This window comes from Hylobates moloch, unplaced genomic scaffold (assembly GCF_009828535.3).
Source record: "Hylobates moloch isolate HMO894 unplaced genomic scaffold, HMol_V3 SCAFFOLD_7, whole genome shotgun sequence".
Taxonomy (NCBI): Eukaryota; Metazoa; Chordata; class Mammalia; order Primates; family Hylobatidae; genus Hylobates; species Hylobates moloch.
In genome coordinates, this window is record NW_026652282.1 from 91,884,217 (window position 1) to 91,902,689 (window position 18,473).

Genomic DNA, 18,473 nt, shown 5'->3' on the forward strand with positions numbered 1-18,473 from the left:
GATGGTCTCGATCTCCTGAACTCGTGATCCACCCGCCTTAGCCTCCCAAAGTGCTGGGATTACAGGCGTGAGCCACTGCGCCCAGCCAATGTTGGGCAACTCTTATCTTGTTTTCTGCCTTAAAGGATATGCTTTCAGTGTTTCATCATAAAGTATGATCTTTGCTATAATTTTTTTGTTGGTATTATTTATTAGATTATAGAAGTTCCCTCCTATTCTAAGTTTGCTAAGATTTTTTAAAAATCATGAATGGATGTTGCATTTTATCAGAAGCTTTTTCTTCATCTGTTGAGATGATCATATTGCTTTTGTTCTTTAGTCTTTCAGTGTGGTCAGTTATACTGATTGATTTTCTAATATTAAACTGTCTCTGTATTCCCGGAATCAAGTCACCTTGATCATGATGTATTATCTTTTTTGTTGTTCCTGGATATGGTTTGCTAGTATTTTACATGGTATTCTTAAACACTGTGAGTGGGCTGGGCGCGGTGGCTCACGCCTATAATCCTAGCATTTTGGGAGGCCAAGGTGGGTGGATCACCTGAGGTCAGGAGTTCGAGACCAGCCTGACCAATATGGTGAAACCCCATCTCTACTAAAAATACAAAAATTATCTGGGCGTGGTGGTGTGTGCCTGTAGTCCTAGCTACTCGGGAGGCTGAGACAGGAGAATCGCTTGAATCTGGGAGGTGGAGATTGCAGTGAGCTGAGATCATGCCACTGCACTCCAGCCTGGGCGACAGAGCAAGACTCCGTCTCAAAAAAAATAAATAAATAAAAAATAAAATAAAATAAATCTGTGAGTGAATCTGGCTCTAGTTTTCACTTTTCATACTGCCTTTGTCAGGTTTTCTTATTAAGTTTATGCTGGCTTCATAAAATGGATTGGCCAATGCTGCTTCCTCTTTTTCTAAACTTTGGAAAAGTTTGCATGAGATCAGAGTTATTTGTTTCTTAAAGGTTTGTTAGAACTTGCCTATAAAACTATCTGGGCTTTGATATTGTCTTTGTGGGAAGATTATGGACTACTGATTCAATTTCTTTAATGGTTATAGGAATTTTCAGACATTCTATTTTTCTTTAGTCGGTGTCTTTAATTTATGTTTTGCTAGGAATTTGACCATTTTGTCTAAATTTTCAAATTTATTGGTTTAAAATTGTTAATAGCCTCTTAACTATAAACACTACAGATATTTAAAAGATTTCTTCCTTTTCTCTCATACTATTATTTACTACTAAAAAAATCAATCTCACCAGTAGTTTGTAAGTTTTATTTATCTTTTATAGGAAATAATTGAGGCTTTGTTGATGGAGCTATTATATGTTTGTTTTCTATTTTGTTAATTGCTGCTTAGTTTAAAAATCTGTTTTGTCCTTCATATTTTCTTTGGAGTTATGTCTCGCATTGTTCTTTTCCTAACTTAGGTGGGATGCTTAGCTTATTTATTTTTAGACTTTCTTATTTGACTATATGAATTAAAAGGTTAATAATTTTTGCTACCTACTGTTTAGCTACATTCCACTAATTTTGATATGTTATAACATTTTGTTATTGCTCAGTTCCAAGTATTTTGGAATTTCCATTGTGCTTTCTTAACTCACGGGTTCTTTAGAAGGATTAACAGTTTTTTCCTAAACGTTTTGAAAGTCATCTTTTTGTTGCTGATTTCTAACTTAATAACACTGTGATGAGAGAATGTGATCTGTATATTCTGTTTCTTTGAATTTTGTTGAGATTTGTTTTGTGGCCCAGTATGATACAGTGTCCACTAGATCAACCTTGTTAATCTTGCTGCTCTTCAATCACCTTACCTTATTTTTTCTCTGCTTAATCTATCAGTTACTGGGAGAGTTTTAAAAGTTTACCACCACAGAGGTAGATTTATCTATTTCTTCTTTTAGTACTGCTAACCTTTACATATTTTTGAGGTTGTGTTATTAGGTATAGTATGTTAATTTTTGCATTTATTGTTACATCTATTGATCAAATGTTCAATATAGGGGTCCCGTGGCAACTTAGAGTGTGGATATATCTACATGCTATAAGGGTGTCTTGGTAATGGTGAAAGCATCCCTCTGGGTGGGCTGGGTAAATTGGATTTTCAGCTCCAGGGAAGAAACACCCTTAAAATCAAAATTGCACCTTCTTAAAGAATTCTTAGATTTGACATTGCCAAACAAAATTAACACCCTCATATCCTCAAGTGCCAGAGGCTTTTGTCGTTGTTAAAAACACTCTTAAGAGCTGCATTCCTTCTGGGATGCATGAGAGGTTGGGAAGGAAAGCTTTATTTTTCATGGGCCTTACAGACATTACTTCTGGTTGGTCAGACATGTTTCAGACCCTTGGACTTTCTTCTTCTTATTGCCTAGTATTTTCTATGAGACCTGAGCCAAATCCTGTTACCTCTCTGCTTTTTAGGTTCAATGACTGGTTCCCTTTTCCCCTGACAGAGTGAGGTGTGGAGAAATTGAAATAATAGTTGCATAGGGATTCTAAATAATTTATTAGTTCCCTCACTTGCTCTGCAGGAAACAAAAATAAAGTCTATAGAAGACAGTGTTCACAAGGATCAAGCAACAGAAATGATGTCAGCAATTCCCCCTTTTATTAGATTTTCGAATGGAATCAGACTATGTGAAGCTGGAAGGCATACAGAGAGACAAATTACATTTGGTCACATATGGGTGGGAATGGAACTTTTCAGCTCCAGCTCTTGAGCCTATGTGGTGCTGTGAAATCTTATTTTCATGCTCTGTTAGGGCAGTAGCTCCTGATTCTGATTGCGTTTCCTAAATAAGCACTCTGAGCTGGTCCTCTTTGCTAGCCCTTCCTTACTACTCAGAGAGTTTCAATGAAGGGGGAGCAGGTGACCCAGTTAGGGTCCCCTGTTTCAAGTGTTCTTTCATTTGAATGTAACAATACTTCTCTGTCTCTTTTTTTTTAAAAAAAACTTTATTTTTTGATTATAGAAGTAGCATATGATCACAAATTAAGAAATTAGAAATATAGAAACATATAAAACAAAAGTGAAAGTTTCTGGTAATCTGTCTCCCTGACCTGTTCTCTTCTCTCCCTTTTTCTCTCTCTTTTTCTCTGTCTGTTTTTTGTTTTGTTTTGTTTTAGAGGCTGGGTCTCACTCTGTCACCCAGGCTAGAGTGCAGTGGCATGATCATGGCTCACTGTAGCCTTGACTTCCCTGGGCTCAGGTGATCCTCATGCCTTAGCCTCCCGAGTAGCTGAGACTACAGGTGCGTGCCACCACACCTGGCTAATTTTTGTATTTTTTATAGAGACAGGGTTTCACTGCGTTGCCCAGGCTGGTTTGAACTCCTGGGCTTAAGCAATCCTTCCATCTCTGCCTCCCAAAGTGATGGGATTACGGGCATGAGCCATCTCCTTCGGCCTCTTTTTTTTTTTTTTTTTTTAAACATTTTTTTCATGTTTTTAAATGTGGGTTTTATTATTGTTCAGATGTGAAAAGGCCAACGGATCAAGAGACAGTTGCCATTTAAAAGATAGTACATTCACTGGGTGCAGTGGCTCACGCCTGTAATCCCGGCACTTTTGGAGGCCGAGGCGGGCAGATCAAGGATTTCGAGACCAGCCTGGCCAAAATGGCAAAACCCCATCTCTACTAAAAATACAAAAATTAGCCAGGTGTGGTGGTGGGTGCCTGTAATCCCAGATACTAGGGAGGCTGAGGCAGTAGAATTGCTTGAACCCAGGGGACGGAGGTTGCAGTGAGCTGAGATCGTGCCACTGCACCCCAGCCTGGGTGACAGAGCAAGACTCCGTCTCAAAAAAAAAAAAAAAAAAGAAAAAAAGAAAAGAAGTACATTCTTTTCAAAAGGAACTATTATGGTACATTGTGTCTTATAATTTTTAAATTTTTTAATTATACTTTCAGTTCTGGGATACACGTGCAGAACGTGCAGGTTTGTTACATAGGTATATATGTGCCATGGTGGTTTGCTGCACCCATCAACCCTTTGTCTGCATTAAGTATTTCTCCTAATGTTATCCCTCCTCTTTCCCTGCAACTGCCGACAGGCCCCGGTGTGTGATGTTCCTTTCCCTGTGCCCATATGTTCTCATTGTTCAACTCCCACTTATGAGTGAGAACATGAGGTGTTCGGTTTTCTGTTCCTATGTTAATTTGCTGAGAATGATGGTTTCCAGCTTCATCCATGTCCCTGTAAAGGACATTAACTGATTGTTTTTTATGGCTGCATAGTATTCCATGGTGTATATGTGCCACATTTTCTTTATCCAGTCTATCATTGATGGGCATTTGGGTTTTAACATTTTTTAAAGAGTTGATGTCTCACTCTATCACTCAGGCTTGAGTGCAGCGGCACGATCAGGGCTCACTGCAGCCTCAAACTGGTGCTCAAGCTGTCTTCCCACTTCAGCTTTCCAAGTAGCTGGGACTACAGATGCACACCACCATGTCTAGCTAATGTTTTATATTTTTTTTAGAGATGGGGGTCTCACTATGTTGCCCAGGCTGGTCTCGAACTCCTGGCCTCAAGTGATCCTCCTGCCTCTACCTCCCAAAGTGCTAGAATTACAGGCATGAGCTGCAGTGCCCTGCCCTAGTCCTCCTTTTTGTAATAATTTTAAAAAGGTTTTTTTGCTTATTGTTATTATTTTTAATTAACCCATAATATTTTATATATTTTTGGAGTACAGTGTGAGATTTTGATACACGTATCCATTAACCAATGTCTCCCTAATCCCTCCTTTCCCCCTACCTTTCCCCACCTCTAGTAACTACTACTGTACTCTCTACTTCTATGAGATCAACTTTTTTAGTCCTGCTCTTTTTCTTTCTTTTTTTAAAAATTATTATTATTATACTTTAAATTTTAGGATACACGTGCACAACGTGCAGGTTTGTTACATATGTAAAGACCTTGGCTAATGTGAAAGAATATCTCCTTCTCACTCTCTGATCTTTTCCTTTAAATTTGCATTTCTCACAAAAGTGTAGTGTGAAAAAAAATCCAACTTGATGGGGGAGAGGGCTCCAGATTTTACAGAATATGGCTGCATGAAGTAAAGGTCAGGGGTTGAAGGAACTGGAATTAAAAATACCAATTACTCATCTTTATTTAAAAATGGGTAAATATAAGGCAGAAAATAATATTTTAGGTACACGCATCCTGATCTAGCTATGTTTATGTGTGTTGGGGTGATGGATGGACAAGAGGTATAGTTCAAATGAGATCATTTTTGTGAAATGGCTTTGTAAACTGTAACATGCCCTATAAATATGAGATTAGCTTTAATATTGGCCCTGACTCTCCAGTGTGGCTTTGTGTGTTTGTCTAAACAGTTAGTTAATATCTGTCAGTGGTCCATTGCACAAGGAACTGACACAATGGTATCTTGTGCCTCTGTTGTTGTTGTTTTTTTGCACTTCTAAAAGCTTAGTTAATTGCCTTCATTAGCTTAATATATACCACGTGAAAAGCGTAGACAAGCAGAACTCAAAACTCAGAGAATAAAGGACAGAACATAACTAACTACTGATATGCACAGTAGTTACCTGATGCAGGGAATTGAAGCATATAAGCTTCATCTAGTACTACCTCAAATACAGTAAAGTGGATGACAGCACTCTATAAACTGTAAAGCTGAATAATAATGCCAAGGATTGTTGTCATCATGACTACTGAGATGGGCTGTCACCTAGTGACTTAGCTGTGATATGCTTCCAGGCAGTTCCTGAGAGCTCCTGCAAGCCCCTTTCCTGTACAGGTGCTAGAAGGTGCCATAGAAATACAGTCCCCTGATGACTGTAAAAGCCAGGCAGCTAAATTTAATAAGACATTTGTCAAGGAGATGGAAGATTATGGCCAATTTTGGTAGACAGATAGTTGCCGGCTAAAACAAAGCACGTATTGAACTGTTTTGGAGTAGGAAGAAGCATTGCTATGACAACAAATTACTTATATTTGATTTAGAAGAAGGGAGCAGTGTAGCTTAATGGTTTAGAAAGCTCATGAGAACAGTTGTTGGCACGGGTTTATGTTAAAATATAAAATGTTAAGTATGATCTGTTAAATAATTGAGCACCTCAGTGCATTCTGTCTCTTCTCTCACTCTCTCTAACCAATAAAAGACAATATAAATAAATTCAAAGAAAAAAAAGCTAGCAGAGTTACATGCAAATTGTTCCATTTTATAAGGTGCCCAAATGAAATTCGCAGCCAAAATTTGCTGGAATGCAAAAAATGTCGTTTCTTTACAGGAAAAAAAGAACCCAGAGACCTATTCACTGTGTTTTCATGCCATCCGAACCTGATGATGGTAGTTTGGAGTTTCTCATTCTGTAGGTGATTAATCTTTGTGATTGGTAGTATGTTTTATTTGAAAAGAAACTACACTTCAGACCATTTCTATCCTTTGACTGTGTTCATGCCTGAGAGAATGAGTAAACAGTCATTTGTATGAGCTGGTTATTTGTAGTTCCCCTGGGGAAGTAGGTATCAGGCAGGTAGCTAAGGCATCTAGCATCTGGAGGAAGCTTGTGGATATAGAGGCTTTCTCTTAGAAAGATAGCTCTTTCCTTTTCCTAAAGGTAAAACCAAACAGATGGCCCATATTCACTGGGGATATGTCTCAGGGTCTTCTTCATCAGGTTCTGAGGATGGGTAGATCTGAGGACTCCTTGAGGGCTCTTGAGGCAGAGAATCAGATACTTTCTAATCTCTCCTTTTTTGCTTTTCCCTGATCCCCACTTTTACCCAGTACCATCTTCCTGTTTTCCCCTTATACTTCCAGAACAGTACAGTAAAGTAGGAAACCGGGAAAAGCTTGGAAAATGGAGGACTGACTCCAAGAGGACAGGAATAATAACTACCCTCAACTTTTAAACTGCCTCTGCAGGCAAAACTCACAAATTTGTATTCCCCCTGCCCCACCGCCCACCCAACTTCTTTGGAGGGAAAAATTCCATTGGTCACTGTTACTGGGAGGAGGCCGTGTCATAGAGTTCATTCAGAGGAGGAAGACTGAAAATAATAAGCCAGATCTTAGGCTAACCTTCTCCTGTAAAAGAGAAGTGGCCCAGAATCACAGCTGTTTGATGAATCATAGAATTTGCCTGGCATATAGTTTAAATTTCACCTTTTTATGTGACTTGGTGTTCTGTGTTTTACTAGTTGGCATCATGTCAGATCATGTTCAACCCTCCTCGGAAACTTCTAGTGCTCTCAGTTACTTACAAAATAAAATCCAGAATTGGTGAGCTGTTCCTTAAGGCCCTTCATGATGTGGAAATAGACCTCTTAGAAAAAGGTTGCAAAAGCAATGCATACTCATTATAGAAAATTTGGAAACTAAAGAATTTGGCAGACTTTTTCTGTAAAGGGCCAGATAGTAAATGTTTTAGGCTTTGTGAACCATGCTGTGTCTGCCACAACTACTCAACTCTGCTATTGAAACACAAAAGCAGCTACAGATAAGGCCAGTATGTGAGTGAATGTGTGTGCAGTGTTCTACTAAAACTATATACAAATCAGTCAGTGGGCCACGTTTGGTTCGCGGGTTATTGTTTGCTGAACACTGCTATAGAAAATAAAAATCACTCATAGTCTTGCCACAAAAATGTTAACATTTTTGCTTATTCTCCTTCTTCTCTTCATATTATTTTACGTGCTTGTGTCTATACTGTATATTGCCAATTTTATACCTGATTTTTTTCACTAAGCATCCTCATAAACATTTCCTGTGTTATTTAAAACTTGTCGGCATAACTCTTAATGCCTATGTGGTACTCCATCCTGTAACTGGATCATAATTTACCTAGTCATTTCCTTTTTGTTTTTTTTAGGGGGGAATGGATTCTTGCTCTGTCACCCAGGCTCGAGTGCAGTGGCATGCTCTCAGCTCACTGCAACCTCTGCCTCCCAGGTTGAAGCGATTCTCGTGCCTCAGCCTCCCAAGTAGCTGGGACTACAGGCTACCATCACCGCGGCTGGCTAATTTTTGTGTTTTATAGTAGAGATGGGGTTTTACCATGTTGTCCAGGCTGGTCTCGAACTCCTGATCTCAAGTGATCCGCCCACGTCGGCCTCCCAAAGTGCTTTTTGTGTTTCACATTATTTTGTAGGTCACTTTCTTGAATAGATTCCAGGACAGGGTATGGATGTTTTAAAGATTAAACTCTTTTTTTTAAAGGTAGTGCTTATGTACATTCCTACTAGCAGTGGGGACAAAGAGAACCTCTTCCAACTCATCCTCACCAACATCAGACATTGTCACTAAAGCAAAATCTTTTTTTTAAAGCAAATTTTAAAAAAATGGCATCTAAGTTAATGTGTAATTCTTTGATTATTAAGGTGATTGGAGAAAAAGTTTCAAATGATTGTTGAATGATGAATGGGATCACATAGTTCTTCTTTGGCTCAGTTTTACATAAATGTACCTTGGGCCCTAACTTGCTTCTCCTTTTCCTCATGCAGTTCCCCCCTTTCATCTTCCTGGCTCCTTCTGTTAAAAAATTCTACTCATTCTTTAGGGCTCAATCCTATCTGTATTCATGTACCTGTCTGTGGAGTCCTCCCTATTTCCTCCTACTCAATATGATCTCTCTGCCTTTGAATCCCTGTAGCACTGTGTACCTCTCTTGTGGTACTTATCTCTTTCTGCCCCTTTTTGTGGTTATCTCTGTACTGGCTTTTATGCCTATGGCATGGACACTGGGTAATGTTATCTTTGCATTGACTCCCAGAGCCTAGTAGAGAGCTTAGTGTACAATGGGCCGATTAGCCTACCAGAGCTATGTTGAAAGGTGCCTGAGGTCTGCTGCAGATGACCTTTCAAAAAATTCGATGTTGCAATTACTTGTGATGTTTACAGAAGGGATTGGGATCACTGATAAGAGATGCTTTGCTGGTTACTTAAGATGGGCTGTATCTATAAGTCCTAGTCACTCTTTTTTGTGAAATTTGAGTCATCAAATTTTCCAAGTAGTGATAAAAAACAATTTTAGCATATGTTAGGCTATTCTGTTGTGTATCTGGTAGAAGTTTATGTGATGATGGAAATGTTTTATATCTGCACTGTCTGATATGGTAGTCACTGGCCACATGTGGCTATTGTGCACTGTATATGTGGTTACTGCAACTGAGGAAGTGATTTTTTTTTTTGTTTTACTAATTTTAAATACTTTAAATAGCCACATGTAGCTAGTGGTAACCATATGGGACAGTGCAGGATAATGTAGAATATTTAAAGTTATGGTCTCTTTTTTATGGCCAAAAGAAGCTGAGTATGTATAGTGACCCATGGTAACATTGACATTGTAGTTTTCTGGAATTTTGGAGAGGCAGTCTAGACCCTGGTAGAACCATAGAGAGAGAGAGAGGGGAAGCCATAAGTTTGGTTCAAAATGGAAACTGATTCCAGTGGGAGGTGTATGTTGTGAGAAAAAGGAGATGATGCCAGATTGGTAGGGTAGAGGCAGAGTACAATAAGCTGGAATACCTAGAGGAGACATTTGGACATGATAGTATTGGTGATAGGGAACCATTAAAGATTCATGAAAAGAGGAGTGACAGATGAGTGTGGTGTTGCAAGGTCACCTTTGCCAGGCGTATGAAGCTGCTGGGAAAGGATGTGAGTTATTGGCCCCTCCTTCAGTGGATAGGGCTGGGCAGTAGTGATTCACGGACTCCATCAAAACCCAGCCACATCAGAAAACACAAATGATTTATTTTTGCATTAGCTTCCAGTTATTGTGTGCCTTCCTGTGGTTCAGATATACACCACCATATATTGTGGAGGGCTTGTAGCTGGGGGGCTGTGGAGAATGGCCGCCTGTGTGACAGGAGGCAGGCCAGTCACCTCTGCTTAGCCACAAGCAAAATTTTCATCTGTGACCCTGGTGCCTTGAAAGGTGTGTCTTGAATGGCTCTTTGACTCTTCAGAAACAATCTGGGAGCCCATTCATTCTGTTCTCACTTGCCTGCTTCCTTTAAGGGCTGATAGCAAATTTCTCATTTTACTGTTAGGAGAATATTTTCAATCTCATTTTTTAACCTTTAAATTAAGTTAACTTTTCAATTAAGTTGAATTAATATTCCTTCCCACTACCTACTCCTTACTGCCCTCACTCCGTCCTTTATTAGATTGCTTATATTTCCATAACTGCATCGTGACCTTAGCACTTGGACTTAATCATTAACTATCATATTCCTAAAAACAGCCTTTGGACTCATTTTTAAGAAAAAGAAAAACACTATTAAAGGGATTCTCTCTCTTCTCACACTCTCCCACATGCCCAGCTAGCCCAGCTACCCTCGTTCTCTACCCTACCTGTACTCCCACCCTCCATGCCCACTTTGGCTCAGGGAGATGGTCCAGCTGAGGAACAGCCTCCCTTTTGGGAAAATATGCTCCAGTTAAATCATACCTAGTAAGTCTTCAGAAACTCTGACCCAGGAGGGGCTTTGGGACACAACTGACAATTAAATCTCCCAGTGTCAGGAGATCTTGCAACTGAGAACTGAGTGCCCCTTCTACCTTGCTCATAATTGACAGGGGCCATTGCCTTGTGTGGGCCTCACCTCACCTGGCATCACCACTCCTCAACCCACCTTACCTCACCTTACTCCACCTTACCCCAGCATATCTCACCTCACCTTCTCTCCTGCTCTTGAGAGACAACTAGGTAACTGTGAGTAGCACTTCTCCCTTGGCATAGTGAAGCAGCTTCCTCACTGATGCTCAATTCAGGGAAAGAGAAAAGTTCTTGCCTTGAGTTATCATGGGACGGGGGGGAAGGGGAAATTTTTTTAAAAAACTGCTTTGAGCTTCACACTTAAGATTTTTACAAAAATCAATTATATTTGATTTCTCTTTTGATCATGAAGGTGGTATATAGTTTAAGGGTTGAGGCATGGATACTACTGGAATCAGACACTAGTGGACTAGAATTTTGGTTCTGTCACTTGCTAGCTGTTTGAACTTGGGGAAGTTTCTTAATTTCTTTGAACCTCAGTTTACTTGTCTGTAAAATGGAGATAATAATGCTTGCCTTGCATGATTGTTGTAAAGATTAGAGAGTGTCTGTACAGCATGATTCCTGGGACCCAGTAAGGACTCAATAAAAGGTAGTTGTTATTATTAAAGCAGGTCATTTATGTTTGTAACAACCATAGGGTTAAGCTCATTGTCCCAACATCCTTTTTTCTCATCCCTCAGCATGCTTGCTTTTGCCTTCCCGAAGCTGAAGATATTTATCCTCAGGGCAAGAGACATTGGGTGTGAGGGATTTAATGAGACAGATTTTCTTGACAGAGGGATTCTTAGGTCAAGATGAGTAAGGAAAACTCGAGAGCTGGATGAGTAAGGAAAACTGGAGAGCGGCCTTTGCCAAGGAAATCTAAAGCAATTGCCGCCCTGTTGGAGAGGTTTCTGTCCTGTCTGAAGGTAGGAATGGGGGATGGATGGATGGATAGATGACAGCCTTCTGCTGGCCTTTCGGAGAGCACATTCCCAGGAAAATAGCCTCTGCTTTCTGCAGTATGGGAGTGAGGGCGGGGGATGGATATTGTTTTTGAGTGAAGGAAACCTTGTGTTCCATACTTAAGTGTCATGTTCCCCCAACCTGGGATGCTCTGTTGGCCTCATTTAAGGAAAGCTTTCCAGTTGATCTTTTAATCTTCAGAAATAACACCAGAAATCAGTTATGCCATCACTTTCCTTATAAAACTAACTAGCTTTCACTTAGCAGATTTTGTTCTAGGGATTCAGTGTGTCTGGATATTGAATTTTTGTACTGCCCGGGCAAGGTTTTCTGAGAGTGGTATGTGTGATGTGTGTGGATAAGGGGTTGGGGATGGCTCAGAGGGTGAGGGTGTGGAGCATTGTCTTCAAAATCCCTGAGCAAGGCTGAGGGTGTTTCCATGTCTACTGCCCTAATGAGGATTCTAGCAAATAGGGGCAGTGCTGACTCATTCATAGATATTAAAATAAAATGTTAAGGGGGCTTCCTTCTAAGAGCCAACTCTAAGGCATTCTCTCCAAATTTACTCGTCTCTGTTGCTATCTCTTTTGTTAGAATGAGAAGATACTCTTGAAAAACTGTTTATGATACAAATTTGTATGTTAAATCCTACTTTTAGTGCAGAGAGGCAGCTTGCAAAAAGTAAATTCCACGGAGAGCCTTTTAGACAAACTCCTTTGGTAATGTGAATTGTAGCCTTTGAATTTCTTGGTTGTTAAATCTTGATTTTTATATATAGGTTTGCTTCAAGCAGTTTACCTATTTTTTACATTTTAGTAGAACGACTGGGTATGTTCCTTTTATAAAATACTCAGGGAAATGGAACCAGTGTCATGGTCTCCCTTGATCTAAGTTCCCAGAGACTTAAGACCTCAGAGCTGTAGCAGCAACTCAGCGAGTTCCATCAGCATACCGGTTCCCAGCAGCTTTTCTCTATCTGTATTTTAAGGAGTTGTATACAGAATCACTTTTCATGATGACAAGATGCAGGGTAATATGATTTGAAAAAAGAACTGAATGAATCTTTTTTTTCCCTCTGTATTTTAATGGAGGCAAACTGAATGAATTCTTTCCTTAGTCCCTTCTGCTGGTCTTTGCCTTGGTTGAAACCTCCTTTTCCAACTTTGCTCAGCCACCCTCTGGGGTTACCTGCTGCTTGGGCTGAAGTCCTATGGCTTAGCGACAAGTAACCGTGTTGCCTCCAAGGCTAGTGGGCACAGCTGAACACTAATATTTGGGCCCTTTCAGCTTGATTTGAAGAAATGCCACTGCTAAATGTCATCTTTTTTTTGTGGATCCCTATTTGACTGACTCTTTGGATAAAACAGGTGGGCAGGCAACAAATTAAGTGGGAAATGTTTCTGTGAAACAAATCCATTTAATAGTGTTACCTCATAAATAAGTAACAAACACAACCCTACTCCCTAACCCGCACTAGCCCATATAGCCAGAATGGAAAAGTAGATTGTTTCTTTGTCGCTTCTCTTATGGTTTTACTTAAGTGAATTATCAGATCAGACCCCTGTTTGTACAGAAGTTTCAAAAATGTTTGTTGTAAATTGATCTGAGCCAATTTGGTTTTCCACAGTTAATTACACTCTATTCTGGTAGGTATCATTAATCTCCAATAGTAAGAGGTAGGTAAGGGCTATAGGTTTTTCCCCCATAGCCAGTAGATTACAGTGAAAGGAATTCTGATTAAATTCTGCCACGTAACGTTATTAATAATCAGGCACAAGACAGTTACACAGCCTGACCTGTACACCCAGAGACATTCCAGTACTTTTTTTGCAAACCACCATATTGTGTGAAAGGTTCACCGTAGATAGATGTGATGATATTTTAGCAGTAGGAGTCAGCTTACCTTCTAATTAGAGGGCACATCTGAGTCCTCCATTAAGTGTCTGGACATAAGATTTGTTGGGACTCCTGAGCCTAAGGTGTCATTTTAAAGGGGTGAAGAATGTTGGGCTAACCAGAGTCTTATATCCAATTCATGCAAAAGTGGGAGCAACTGAATATTTCTAAATGATATACCTGTCTTGAACACTAGGCAGTTTCCCTAATGAAATATTTCTAGTATCCATTGTTGTAACAAACAGACGATCAGAAGTACTTCAGAGCTGAAGCGTGTGTGACTTTTTTCCCCATTAGAAAAAAGTTGAGGTATATTTAACATACAGTAAAATTCACCCTTCTAATGGTATAGTTCTGTGAGTTTCGACAAATGCATACAGTTCTAGGAACACTCCAGTCAAGATAGAGAATATTCCCACCACCCCCAAAGATTCCTCTGTGCCTTGATTGTAGGATTTTTTAAGAGCAGCTTTACTGAGATATAATTCATATACCATAAAATTCACCTACTTGAAGTGTATAATTCAGTGGTTTTCGTATACTACATTTAAAAAAAATTGTGGTTATATACATATAAAATACAAAATTTGCCATTTTAAGCATATTTAAGTGTACACTTCGGTAGCATTAATTTCATTCAGGATGTTATGCAACCACCACTCCTATTTCTAGCACTTTTTTTTTTTTTTAAATCACACCAAACAGCAGCTCTGTACACATTAAGCAATAACTTCCAATTCTTACCTTCCCCAGGCCATGGTAACCACTGTTCTACTTTCTATCTCTATAAATGTGCCTATTCTAGGAACCTATTATCGGTGGAATCATATAATATTTGTCCTTTTATGTCTGGCTTGTTTTACTTAGCAAAATGTTTTCAAGGTTGTAGCATGTATCAGAACTTTGTTCCCTTTTTAAGGGTGAGTAATATTACATTGTATGTATAGATCACATTTTATTTATCTGTCAGTGGACATTTAGGTTTCTACCTTTTGGCTATTGTGAATAATGCTGCAGTGAATGTCAGCATACAAGTATTTGTTTGAGTCCTTGTTTTCAGTTCTTTTGGGTATGTATATACCTAGGAGTGGAATTGCTGGGTCATATGGTAATTCTATGTTTAGCTTTTTGAGGAACTGCCAAACTGTTTTCCACAGCAACTGGCCACTTTACATTCCCACCAGTAATGTACAAGGGTTCCAATTTCTACATATCCTCACCAGCACTTGTTATTTTCTATTTTTAAAATTATAGCCATCCTAGCAGTATGAAGTGGTATATCATTGTGGTTTTGTTTTGCATTTCCCTGATGACTAATGATGTTGAACTTTATTTCATGTGCTTATTAGCCATTTGTATATCTTCTTTGGAGAAATGTTTGTTCAAATTCTTTGCCCATTTTTTGAAAAACCTAGGTTTTTGTTGCGAGGAATTCTTGATTGTAGGCTTTGATTAGACATTTCAGTTGCTAACTAATATCACCCCTGGAGTTTGTATTCTCAATTAGGGGTCTTCAGATGTTAACAGTGGTGTGTGGTAAATGTTTAAAGCTCTGATTTATGGCATTTGCCAATTTCCATGGTCAATTTCAAGCTACCAGTCTGGCCCCTCACTAAGGTAACAAAGGAGTTGGGAAGAGATGTACACAAATCAACTCTTTCTAGCCAGTGCTATTGGGCTTCCAGCATGCAACAGAATGTTAACTCACCACCCTATGGTGTAGAATAAAACTAACACAGAGGCATATTTATCACAGTGTCTACACTGAAACTATTTAAATTAAATTAGACATAACTAAAAGTAAATGAAAATAATTTTCAATTACAACACTTTAGCTCCTTCAATAAAAGTAAGAATAATTATTTGTTGAGCACATCATATGCTGGACGTGTTCCAAGTATTAATAGATATTATCAGTAAATAGAGGAAGAAATGTAGAATAAGTTAGTAGTAGGCTGGGACTTGAAGTCAGACCCCAGAGCCCATGTGTTTGATCTCTTTACCGCACTGTCTTCTATCCCATTAGCGGAATTTACTTACTGAGTGTTGACTACTATAAACAGAGTAGACTACTTTCTTCTAACCCCAGGGATGCTTCTGTGTTACTTTGTACCCTCCATCCTCTCTAAATCCTGTTCGAATTGGAATTGAAAACTAAAGCTGTGGTGGTACCACATATCAACGAACTGTAAGGGGTTAAAAATATCCTTTTCCTGGTTGCAAAAAAGCATGCTTTGTAAGAAAAATTTAAGCAAGTGAGAAATGGCAAAAATAGAAAGTGAAAGTCCCCCATAAACCCATCTGCCAGAGATAATCATTATTAACAACTAGCATTTATTCTTTCAGAGCTTTTTCTTTACACATTTTTTTAAAATAACAATGGGATGATTTCTTATAATCTGAGTCTCTTTTCACTTGATAATATAGTTAGGCTATTTTCCATGCCAGTGTGTATAGCTCTACTTCATTCATTTTAATAGCTTTACTTCATTTATTTTAACAGCTACATAATATCCCTTGTGTGAAGGAGGTGTAAGGGATTTTGAAGGGCTATTTTGAAGAAGTGATGATAGGTGGCACATGGGATAAAAAGGTTGAAAACTACTGTTGGGTACCAACAATAGTGGCACTATACTTTCCATTTCTCCCCCCAGAGGCTACTATAACTTACCTGAAACGATAAGACAAAAATCCATGAGCACTGGGAAGAGTTACAGGAAAACTCAAACTAAGCTAGTCAGGGATAATTGAGAGATAAGACTACATATCAAATTCCTTCACATGTCTTTAGGGCTTTACAGCTCTGGTCTTTGAAACCCTATTTGGAATCTTTCTTAATCTCCATTAGGCCCTGCTTTGAGTTTGGGAAACATTGTTTTCCAGGAAATACAACCTTTTAATTTCCCCTCATCTGTTCCTCATCTTGAGAGATGGCCACTGTCATGTTTTCTTGCTGTGATAATCTGTCAGGTTTTTTGTTGTTGTTGTTGTTTGTTTTTGAGACAAGGTCTTGTTCTGTCACTCAGGCTGGAGTGCAGTGGCGTGATCATAGCTCACTGCAACCTTGAACTCCTAGGCTGAAGCAATCCTCCCACCACAGCCTCCTGAGTAGCGGGGACTGCCACCATTCCTTGCTTTTTTTTTTTTTTTTTTTTTTTTTACTTTTTTCTACAGATGGGGTCTCACTATATTGCCCAGGCTATTTTAGAACTCCTGGGCTCACATGATCGTCCTGCCTTGGCCTCCCAAAGTGCTGGGCTTACAGGCATGAGCTGACATGCCTTGGCCTGATATGTCAGTTTTCAGTGGTTGTCAGTGTTTCTTTGTTTTCTCCTCTGTCCTAGGCACTTGTCACTAGGAAAGTGCCTAATGACTCCATCAGGTGTAGCATTTATTATTGTTGCAACAGTGAATTGATAAGAGAAAAGAAGGCTATGTGGGGGATGAGTTAGCCAAGAAGTGGAAGAAGACAGCTGTTATTAGGTTGCTGTCAAAATAGCTTGCTTTACTCTCTGGCGTGTATCACTCCAGGGAATGAAATAATCCAAGAACGATAAGCTCTCAATTGCCATCTGTTGGTTTGTGATGCTGCTTGCCTTGTTCTAGTTAACATTGAACACTGACCTCACATGGCATTTGGAGAAACTTAGAGGAGAATAAGATGATCATAGGGTGTAAAGCAAACTGACTGAACGCTTGCAGAGAGATGGGCTAAAGGCCAGTGGTATCAGTTTATCAGGATTTGTCTGCCTTACACTCTCTTATCCTTCCCTCTTTACCCCAGGGAGCTGGCAGAATGGTGTTTCCTCTGTAATATGACATATTTAGATTCTTTTACCAGTTTAAAGAAGTTAATTTAATGGGGGTAAAGGGGGCTAAGTTTTTAGGGTTGGGGTCAGGTACTATCCTTTATAAGAAAGATTATGGGCGTTTGAAGCTCATGAATGGACATGTCATTATCTTTCAAATTACATGCTAAGGATCAGGCTTGTATCATATGTATTTTACTATGCTTTCTGGTCCATATCTCAGACAAACTACTCTATGCCAGCTGTGCTAGGTGCCAGCAGCCATGAACTGTGCCAGAGACCCTGCCTCCCTGGCTTAGGTTGATTGGACTGAGTGGCCACCTGTCACCAAGACAGCCCATCTGTCACCTAGCAGGTAACATGGGCTTGATGAGCTGAGAGCTGGCCCTTTCGTATTCCTCTCTTAGGAAATTAGAATTGGGAAGCTGAGAGCCTAAGGCAGTTTGTAACAGGGAAAAGAGCCAAAAGATGATGGGGAGTGGAGCAGTCATGACAGTCCATGTCCTAGCTAGTTTTATGAAGGGACAGAAACCATGAGCAAACAGAGAGACCTTGCAAGGGAGGAAGAGAGATGCCTTGAGAGACAGAAGAGCTGTTTCCTACAGACACCATGAACCCAGAACCACTTTCCAGTTCTCCTGAGGCCCAGCTTTATCCTACCCTAGGATTCGAATGGGATACCCGTATTCTTTCCACAAACCTCCCTTTTCTTGAGCCAGCTTGAATGAGACTCTGTTTTCCCACAATGGAAATTATCAGACCAGATCTAGGCTCCTACCTTTACAATCGACTTCTGGGTTGAGTCAACAACAGTTGGTTTACATTTAAGGCTAACATGAAGTGCTGAAGACTATTCTAGGTATTATGGGGAACAGTGGAAAAACACAGATACCTGATTATTTCTGTCAAGCTCAGTGCTGACGTTATGGGCTTTGAATCTGTGTTCCTGGCAAACAGTGAGAATGAAAAGAGGCAGGGATCCTGACTGTTCATTTATCACTTCACAGCTCTCAACCAACAGGGGGCCTTCTTTATCCTATTTAACCTCTCAGTAGAGTATTTGCCTTTTGCTTATTCCTCTTTCCAGTCAACTCTTGATTATTCATGTAATAGAGGAAAGCATTAATGTGAATGATAGAAGACTGCCCCACCTTGGCCTCTCTTCCCTGCCACAGCAGCATCCAGTCACAGAAATGGAAACAACTAGCAGGAGAGGTAAGGAGGCTGAAAAAAGGTGGGATGGGGCCAAGCAAATTAACATTGTTTCTTCTACTTTTATACCTTC

General features: G+C 39.6%; 1 protein-coding gene across 10 annotated transcripts in view; it reads left to right on the top strand.

Annotated features, from left to right (window-relative positions):
- The window catches only part of TMEM164 (transmembrane protein 164), a 176,176-nt gene that overhangs the window by 29,181 nt on the left and 128,522 nt on the right, over positions 1-18,473 (top strand). Inside the window, exon 1 of one of the 10 annotated variants that reach the window (XM_032757453.2) lies at positions 17,723-18,403. The exons of the other annotated variants lie outside the window; for them this stretch is intronic. Coding sequence (XP_032613344.1) covers positions 18,320-18,403 — 84 coding nt within the window. The 5' untranslated portion in view covers positions 17,723-18,319. Of the gene's footprint in view, positions 1-17,722; positions 18,404-18,473 lie in introns of those variants that run through there. 10 annotated transcript variants of the gene reach the window in all.